Genomic DNA, 10,352 nt, shown 5'->3' with positions numbered 1-10,352 from the left:
GTATGAATGTGTGTGTGTCTGTGAGTGTGTGTGTGTGTGTTTGTGAGTGTCCGTCAAATCAGTGAGAGTATGTTTGTGATTGAGTGTGTGTCTGTCAATGAATGAGTGTGTGTCAGATCAGTGAGTCTGTGTCTGTCAGTGAGTGTGTGTGGCTGTTAGTGTGTATACACCACTGAGTGTAGCGTGGCGGAGCGGAGTACAGGAGCTTCTTTTTCCTGTACCTGGCCAGACTGAGAGGAGGTGCTCACTGAGAGAGCACTTCCTGTCAGTCCAGCCAGGTACAGAAAACTGAAGCTGCTGTAGAGGGTCTGCTCCGCAACGCTACAAGACAGGTAGGAGGCACACCAGGAAGGGGAGTGTGACCGCTAAGAGGGTGGGGGGTGCACCAAGGGACAGAGAGGGGAGGGGAGAGAAAAACCAAGGGACAGGTAAAAGAGGGGGGGGGAGGAACACTAAGGGATGGGGAAGAGGGAGGGGCTGGTTAGGAGGCACATAGGTGAAGATGTTAATTTTGGAGGGGGGGGGGCGGAAAAATTCATCTTCGCCTATGTACCCAAAAATCCTTGCACCGGCCCTGCGTGCACCATAACATAGGCAAAGAACACAAGTTGTTAAAGGATCACTATAGTGTCAGGAAAACAAAACTTGCTTTCCGCACACTATATCATCTTTAGGAACCCTTCAGTTACTTACTTTAATCCAGCGCCGGGCTCCCTTGGCGCTGGTGATCTCTCCTACCCCCCCCCCCCCCAGAGACATCAGCTCCCGAGTGGAGCGGAATGCGCGACAAGATTTCTCAATGCTTTCCTATGGACGTTCTGCATGCAAATATCACATCAAGTGTAGCAGAAGCGCCTCTAGCGGTTGTCCGGAAGACAGCCACTAGAGGCTGGATTAACCCTGCAATGTAAACATAGCAGTTTCTCTGAAACTGCTATGTTTACAGCTGCAGGGTTAAAACCTGGGGGACCTGGCACCCAGACCACTTAATTGAGCGTAAGTGGTCTGAGTGACTATAGTGTCCCCCTTAAGGACCAAACTTCTGGAATAAAAGGGAATCATGACATCTCACACATGTCATGTGTCCTTAAGGGGTTAATGATGTTTGGAGTATCTTATCCTATCTAGCAACACTAGCTAGACACAAAAGATACTGCTTAAATGAAAGGGGAACTTCTGCTTTAGATATATCTGTGTGAAAATTGGGACATGTTTTGCTTTGGTCTTACATCATGCATTTTGGTTACTGAATTTGGAAAGTCAGAAAAAAAAAAATATCATATTTTTAATTGGGCAACAATATTGCAGACCTAGACCTCAAGATGCCTCTTTCCCATGGCGGCAATAAATTGTAACTGGAGGTCCACCATATAATACCAGACAATGGTCACATAAAATATACAAATACCAGACACACACGCTAATTAAGCACAGGAAGTTAAGGCAAAACAAACTAGAAAAACACAGTATTGTTTTTATTATTATTATTATTATTTTTATTTTTTTTAATACCACACTGTGGAGCTAAGTACAGACTAATCCCTTCCTACTCTGCATTAATAAAATATTATTTACAGCTGTTTGATAATATTCATGTAGGGGCCAATATTGAATGTCAAACTACACTTTATCCAGCTACAGAGTAACTAAGAAACAAAATTCTCTGCTTTCCTTTTCATTAAAGTTAAAATTCAAGTGGCAGTACCCTAATACAATATTAAACATAATCCTAGGATCAAAACCTTTCTCGGCTAACTAGGGGGGGTTGGGGAAAAGACATTATTTCACTGTACTTTTTATACATGGATGTGCATTTTTAGGTTTAAACTTTAATGATGTGGATCACTGAATACAAAACCACATTGAAGTAAAAAAAAAAAAAAAAAAAAAATAGGATTAATGCACCAGTATTTATTCAAATTACAAGGAAAGCACACACAGGTAAAGTATAAATTCTTATTGTAGAACAAAAAAAAAAAAATTATATATATATATATATATAAATAATACTCACATTTACACAACTAGTAAGACTAATGAGGGAAGAAGCAAACTTAATTTTAATTTTCATAAAGACCGCTCAGTACTTTGATTGCCATGGCATATTCTGCATTATATACCAACCAAAAATCATCTGACAAGCAAATGTCGCTAAAAAAAAATACAAAAAAAAATACAAAAACAAATACAAAAAAAAAAATCTGAACTACAACCCAGTATTTTCTGCACTGACAGGAAGCTTTGAATTAGCAATTGTATCCACATTGCAAATATCCACAGTTTGTGTGTTTTCAAAACAAGAACAATAATGAAAGTAACGAAACAGAAAATAATGTAAGTGGGGGATAAGCAACTATGGCAGGAAGACGGGATTTTGTGGTCAGATGGAGAAACAGGTTGAAAGTACGGAACAAACACTTTTTGGAAACATACATGCAACATTGAAACATTGCAACATTGAAGAAAAAAACAAAAAAAAAAACAATCCCACGTATGACCGCCTATTATACAGTTTTCCATTTTTTTGTAAGCAAAAAATAAAGAATTTAAAACAGAATATAGAATTGTTGCTTTTTTTGCACAATGATTTGTGAATACAGTTTTTTTGTTTTTTGTTTTTTGTTTTTAATTCCAAACCAAAACAAACTTACAGGGTTATTCACTAAAGTGGGGGGAAATGTCCAAGTCAATTCTGTGTTCATTTTGGTCTTACTTTAGTCTAACCCCAATATCATTATGTTTAGAAATATTTGTTATATTATTTTAGCTATTTGGGACCAAAGCTTACATTAAAATGGACAGTATAGCCACCAGAACAACTACAGCTTATTGTATTTGGTCTGGTGAATAGAAGCATTCCCTTCAGGCTTTTTGCAGTAAACACAGTCTAATCAGAATTCAGTGTTTACATTACAGCCTAGTGATAACCACTGACCACTCCTCAGATGGCTACTAGAGGCGCTTCCTCAGCCATTCATTGTCTCCACCTTCTGCATTGAGACACTGAACTAACTTATAGAGCTGATTCAATGCATTTCTATAAGTAGATGCTGATTGGCCAGGCACTCAGATTACAATATAAAATGAAAATGATTTATTTTACTGTCATTTACACTGATGACTGCCTTTTATATTAGTGCCCATTGTGGCAGCTGTGGATACGGTTATTTGGTTGTTTTTGTGACTGTGTGATAGGGATCGACCAATTTTTTTTTTTTTTAAGAGCCGATACCAATACCGATAATCTGTCAACTTTCAGGCCGATAGATAACCTGTACATTTACCATTTGGAAAAAATAAACTATGTCTAAAGGTAAATGCACAAAATATACATGCCACATGTAGTGGATGCAGTGTGTTTAGACAGGGAAGCTGTGTGTGTTTGTGTAGTGGATGCAGTGTGTATATAATGAATGCAGGGTGTGTTTGTGTAGTGTGTATAGTGAATGCAGTGAGTGTTTGCGTAGTGTGTATATATAGTTAATGCAGAGTGTATGTAGTGTGTGTATAGTGAATGTAGTGTGTATAAAGTGAATGCAGTGTGTGTGTAATTTCGAGAGTTCAGGAATTTCATGGAAGTCATTTATTTGACCGACCGCAGGCATGGCCCCATGCCCAAAACAGTTCCAGAGAATCAGGGCTTGTGGTCGGTCTAGTTCGGTAATTTGAAAACGAACAAACTACCGAACAGAGTCAATAGTCTTATCCTGGAGCTAGTTCCCCTCATCCAGATAAATGATCTCATCGAACAGTGCCCTTCTAAGTTGAATAAAACCAAAACGCAGGCGATGATGGAAGTCCAGCGGTGTTCTGGAGTTTCTGTATCAGATTTTAGTTCCAGGAGATTCATGCCCAAACACCGCATAACTCTCACTACTCTCACACAGGCCTGGACATCTCGGCATTACACAGCCCTTTGTCTCCTATTATTGTATTTATAGGGGTATGGATAAGAGCATTTAGAGAACACTGTAGGTTTAGCACTACACTAATACACTGTAACCACACATTGACCTGGAATTTAATAAAATAATGTATCTCCTGCCTTATTAGCCAGCTTCAGTTTCTGGTTTGGGTTTAAAATTGAATTAAAAGAACAAGAGACACTATATTTACCAATTAACATTGTATTATCTAAACAGCTGTACCTAAATAAAGAACAGGAGATAAGAACTTCTATAGTAAATGCCCTGTGCTGTAAGATCTGATTGAAAATGATTTTTTTTGTAATGCAGCCTGTGTAAGTCACAACCAGGAGAGATGTAGCTAGGAAAATAGATTTTTCTCCTAAATATAGAACTGAGCCGTGATATTGCAGGTGCAAGATTTCTACACAAAAACTGGTTCATTAAAATAAAGTTACTTTGTTGTGCTTAGAGTATGCTTTTATTTTTTTATTTCCCTGTGTGAGGTCACTCACCATGTAGAATGGATTAAAAAACAAAATCTGCTGGTTTGAAAAGATATTTCTACACACATGTATAAACAAATACAAAACATAATGCACAATAACACACATCCATGGAACATATACAGATATGCACTACACACAAAAATGTAAACTAGAAAAAAATAAATTCAAAACATGCACACAAAGTCTTCAAAACGATTCACTCACACATTGGACAAACAAAAGAAATATGTAATTTCAAGGATTTGACGGGATGAGAACATCTGTGATGTCACCAGTGTCCCCTGATTGGCTGGTATTCAATTGGCTCACAGTGCACAATAAGACTGCAGGCTGGGTTCAAGGGTGCAAAGGCCAAATCATCCCACAATTTCTACATCAGTGTTCTTTATCATTTCATCTGCTTTAGATGTTTACACAATTCAATACAGAGTGTTAAAATATGTATTGAGAATGCCAATTAATAATCTATATAGTCATTACAACAACCAGAAAAAGGAACAGATGATGTTAACCGGTCTTAAATGCAGACCTACTAGTAAGTCCTGACAATAATTCCATAAAAATCCATGCTCTTTCCTCTGAGTTAATTGTCAGGTCAGAAATGTAAGGTGAAGACAAAATAAAAGGCAGTCTTTTATCAAAAACACGAATATCATATTTTTTTGTGAATATAGCAGTGTCGGGTGTCAACATATATTAGATATGTAAGGTTAACCCCTTAAGGACACATGACACGTGTGACATGTCATGATTCCCTTTTATTCCAGAAGTTTGGTCCTTAAGGGGTTAAAGGAACCCCCGATGCACTATTACCACTTTAATGCATTAGATAGAATTTGGTCTCACTAATGAGCTATATTCTTGCATGCTCAAATCTTAAACTTGTATTTATTTGTGCAAAAACTATTAACAGAATGCTGCATCATAAGCCTGTCTCCTTAGCCACGCCCCCTCATGACTGAAAGACTTCCTTATAAAAAGGAATGACCATGGTCTCAGCTTCAATAGCAGCGAGCGGTTTTTAATTCACAACCTGGCTGCAGGCGACTACTATAACTAGTATCCTTACTATATGCCTTTCTGGGTGTATCCTTACTTAATGCCTCTCTGGGTGTCATCTCCTTCTAATGCAGATTTTTTTTTGTTGCTCATATCATTCAGTACTGTCCGTGGCAGAGCTGTGTGCACATCTTTTTGAGAAGGAAGTCTTATGGTGCAGCATTACGCAAAACATTTATTTTATGCAATAACTATAAATAATTGAGCATGCAAAAAAATACAGCAAATTAATTAGGTCAAAACCTATCAAATGTATTAAAGTGGTATTGGTGCGCAGAGTGTCTCTTGAAATATCAGGAAAAACAAACAGAATCGTAGCAAACTGAAATAAGATATAAAAGGGAAGGACAACTCAGCTGCACAGGCCTTCAATTTTTAAGTAGGCTTTTCATTTGCTACAATTCCTTGTTTATATTGGTGTTATTCACTAAAATGAGAATTGTCGGAAATGCAAGGTGAATTGTTTAAATTACGTTTAAGGCCAAAATAATTGAACTGGAGAAATTCTTCAAGTCACCTATGAACCAGATTGGTTATTTTAGCCTAAAATGGGAAAATTCACTTTGAATTCCCAGCAGTTTTCCCTGTAGTGAATAACCCTGTGTGTGGATTTCGAGAGATTCCACACCACTGTTCCTCTGTGCATGGGCAAGTAATTCTCACCTTCACAAGTCGGGAAGCACTTACACCATTCATTACTATATGACCCAAGGATTATCTTCTTTGTGAATCAGAAACTTGACCCTCACTCACCTTCCAGGCTGTCGGAGCAGGAGGTGCCTATTCCAGTATCTCCACTGTCAGAAGTGATGCTAAGTCGCCGTACGTGGTTACTTCTACCAGTGGATGGAGCTGTTGAAGTATGCCAGAGGGCATCTGTTCCAGGAAGCCACCCAGTGGATGGATAATCAGAGCCTGCAACACACAATAAAAAGGTCATTAGACATCTACCAATCACATTACACTACTCAGCAGCACAGGGGAAAAAATTTAAGGGACACTAGTCACCCAGACCACTTCAGCTCAATAAATTGATCTGGGTGCCAGGTCCCTCAGGTTTTAACCCTTCAGATGCAAACATAGCAGTTTCAGAGAAACTGCTATGTTTACATTGCAGGGTTAAGCCAGCCTCTAATGGCTGTCTTCCGGACAGCCACTAGACGCGCATTTGCGACGCTGGAGGCATATTATGCCTCCATAACGCAGAGAGTCCATAAGAAAGCATTGAAACATGCTTTCCTATTGACAGCTTGAATGCGTGTGCAGCAATTGACGCGCATGCGGCTCCGCTGACGTCAGTGGGGGAGGAGAGGTCACCAGCGCCGAGAGAGCCTGGCGATGGATTAAGGTAAGCTGCTGAAGGGGTTTTAACCCCTTCAGCCCAGCCGGAGGGGGACCCTGAGGGTGGGGGCACCCTCAGGGTACCATAGTGTCAGGAAAACCGCGTAGTTTTCCGGACACTATAGTGATCCTTTAATGCACATATTTAGATACAAATAATGCGGTCAAGTCGTGTTTAAAATATAACAATAACCAAATCAAACAGTCTCTAAAATATTCTGACTATCTTCTGTGCATTTTAACCTGTATTTCAATGAGACAATGAAAATTATGAATCCTCTACTGGAGGTATTTAATTTATGGGATGACAACCTGTGGTTATATGTGAATAGGTGTGTAAATTGCTCTAGTATCAATATGAAGCTAGTGTGAATGAATGCACGGGTCTGGAAAGAAATCAGTATTTAGAATTCCAAATCGGACAGGTGGAATATATATATTAGGGTATGAGGAACCAACATCACAGACCAAAATCAAAATCGAGCATCATATTACCATACTACTGTAAATAGGGTACAGAGGAATTTTCACAGAAGTAAACCTGTAAATATCCCCTGAAAAGTTTTAAAGTCACCATTTCCAGCACTGAACTAGTTCAAGCAGGGAGGGGTTGGTAGAGCATGATATTTATCCTCTAGACCAGGGCTTGACAAATTTGGAATCCAAAGGAGCCAGCTAGAAAAGTTAGGAGCCAGATAAATCAACACCAAAAATACAATTCTTAAACTGACACTATAGTCACCAGAACCACTACATCTTAATGTAGTTGTTCCGAAGTCTATATCCTGCCCCTGAATGCTTTCAAATGTAAACACTGACTTTTCAGACAAAAGGCAGTGTTTACATTGCTGCCTGGTGATACCTCTAGCGACAGCCTCTAGAGGTGCTTCCTGGTTCAGTGCTTCACACTGTGAAGCACCTAAGGTAATGTTCCCTATAGGGATGCATTGATTCAGTATCTCTCTATGCGAAGTTAAATTGGCGCAGTGGCATTTTGCCATGCATGCGCAATAGTTTCCCAATGCTTTCCTATGGGGAAGCATTGGATTGACTGGGATCATCAAGATTGATGATCTCAGCCATGGAGATGGGACCAGCCGCGGCATAACCAGCACAGCGTGGGGAAAATGGTGAGTAAAAACGCCTTTCCCATGCGATTGGAGGGAACACACATTCGCTGACCGACACACACACACATTCACAGACACACTCACAGAATATTTTTTTAAAATTTAAACCCCCCAGCCTCCCCATCTTTGGAGACCTGGAGTGGATAGGCTTTCACTGGGGTCCAGTGGGGCTGCTTTCATCTCCCTACTAGCTCCCTCATGTGCACCGTTAAATGAGCCGGTGGCTGGAGTGACATCAATACCAGACTCCCGGCAGCACTAAAAGGCACGCGAGGGAGCAGAGCAGGGAGATTACAGCTCCTCTCCCTCAGTCAGTTGCATGCCTTAGCCTGCAGTAAGCCGACTGCCCGCCCCCGCTTTTGGGCAGCCAGTTACGTCTGAGGCTGAACAGGCTCACAAATCCCACGCCTGATATTTGTCAAGCCCTGCTCTAGACTGTAAGCTCATTTGAGCAGGGACCTCATCAACCTATTTCTCCTTTAACATTTTGTATTTGTTTAATGTAACTATTGTTACATTTACCCCCTTTATAACACTGTAAAGCACTGCGGAATAAGTTGGCACTATATTAATGCCGAAAATAATTTATATTCATAGAAATGAGATCATGCTATCTTTCCTGCACAAGCTACCTGCACCACTCTATGCAAACATGCTGATACAGTAGTTTTCTGCTGCTGTAAACAAAATAAAACTGATGATTTTATAGGTTTAGTAAATACAAATCTAGAGAGAGATACATCTATTATAACAACAAAAAAAACAAACAAAAAACTAAGATTAAAAGTCCTGGGTAGTGACTCCATTTAAAAGAAGGGAGCAAGAGACACTCCTGGCTGGCAACTGTAATTTTAAGGGGGGAGGGTGGGAGGCACAATTCTCTGTTAGTGACACACGAAGAAACGTTCAAGCTCGAACAGGCCTAGCAGGGTACCGATACAGAATTGCAGGATATCTACGGTAGGTATAGTGGGCTGTGTTTATACCTTCTAAAATATATTCCTATCATGGCCTGTTTGTGTCAGTCAAGAATTTACAATCCCTACAACTGAACTAAATGCCAATCACCATATGGTTGCCAGAAAGGCATGCAATTATTCGCCTCAAAGAACCTTGAGACAGAGCTAATGATTTCAGCAGCCTGAGTAGCAGATTGCAGTGTAATCATTTAAAAGGCCTGCAATCGAGCTCTAAGTTATTTTTACTGCAGTCAGAGATTTTATAACCCACAGCATTGAAGCAGCAACACACAAGCAGATCAAAATAGGCAGATATTACTAGTAAACAAAACAATACCTATGGAACATACACTTTATCCTCAGCAGAGTAATACAATAGGATTACCCAGTAAATATGGTAGTATAAAAGGAATGGACTAGTGAAATTTAGAGCAAAATAAAGCTAGAAGAATTTCTCAATTTAATTATTTTTCCAGTTCAGTTATTTCAGCCTTAAATTTGCAATTCACTGTTAAATACTAACAATTCCCAGTTTCGTGAATAATTCTGACTCTCTTGGAAATTGATGAAAAGGGTTTATGTCTATGGGACGACCAGCTGTGTGAACTTGTATGTTATCTTCAAGGGCACCTGGCAGTCTGCTGCTCAACAGAAGGGCACAATACCCTAAGGTAATATTTAAGGGCAAACATAGCCTGTAGTGTTCCAGCAAATTGTTTGACACATCACTGCACACTAGATGACCACGAATCAATGGAACATAACCGAATACTACAGGCATTATAGCAGAAAACAAAAAAATATATATTATTTCTGTTATTATATACACACACTAACTAGCCCATAGACTAAGCACCACATATGTAACTTAACACTGGAGATTTTTTTCTATATGAATTGCCAAGTAATTAGTAACAGCAATAACACATGCTCAAGATCTTTTTTGTAGATCCTAACAGTTACAGTACTTTGTAACAATAAATTTTACCGTCCAATACGAAATTGTGCAGTACTCTGGCAATAACTATTCTCCATCTCACTACATAATTCAACATTTAGAATGGGTTCATGTTCAGTTCAATGTATTTGCTACACTTATATTGTACAGAATCACACTTTTAAGTGGTTCAGGCATTTATTTTTTTTCTTGCTTATTGTTATAATCTGTATTTATATAGCACCAATTTACTCTGCAGTGCTTTAAAATATGCCTCCTGTATCTTAAAGGAACGCTAAAGCATTAGAAATAAAAAAAAAAACTGTATTCCTAACGCTATATCTTCACTGCCTTCCTGGCTCCTCAACCGGTGATTGAAGGGTTAAAAATCCCTCTCACCCAACTTCCTGTTTCCAGCACCAAGGTCCCTCTATACTGGAACGCTCTTCTCCTGCGACATCACAGACAGAGGAACCTAATGCGCATGTGTGGCAAACGACATGAGCCCATTA

At 39.4% G+C, this 10,352-nt stretch overlaps 1 protein-coding gene across 5 annotated transcripts in view; it reads right to left on the bottom strand.

Moving 5' to 3' along the window:
• The window catches only part of CEP85L (centrosomal protein 85 like), a 251,083-nt gene that overhangs the window by 130,650 nt on the left and 110,081 nt on the right, over positions 1–10,352 (bottom strand). For all 5 annotated transcript variants that reach the window (XM_063443477.1, XM_063443474.1, XM_063443476.1 and 2 more), the window contains exon 2: positions 6,227–6,388. In XM_063443477.1, the coding sequence (XP_063299547.1) occupies positions 6,227–6,388 (162 nt within the window). The remainder of the gene's footprint in view (positions 1–6,226; positions 6,389–10,352) is intronic.

Source organism: Pelobates fuscus, chromosome 2, assembly GCF_036172605.1.
Source record: "Pelobates fuscus isolate aPelFus1 chromosome 2, aPelFus1.pri, whole genome shotgun sequence".
Taxonomy (NCBI): domain Eukaryota; kingdom Metazoa; phylum Chordata; class Amphibia; order Anura; family Pelobatidae; genus Pelobates; species Pelobates fuscus.
Note: the sequence above shows the minus strand (reverse complement) of the source record. Positions and strands in the feature narration are given on the sequence as shown.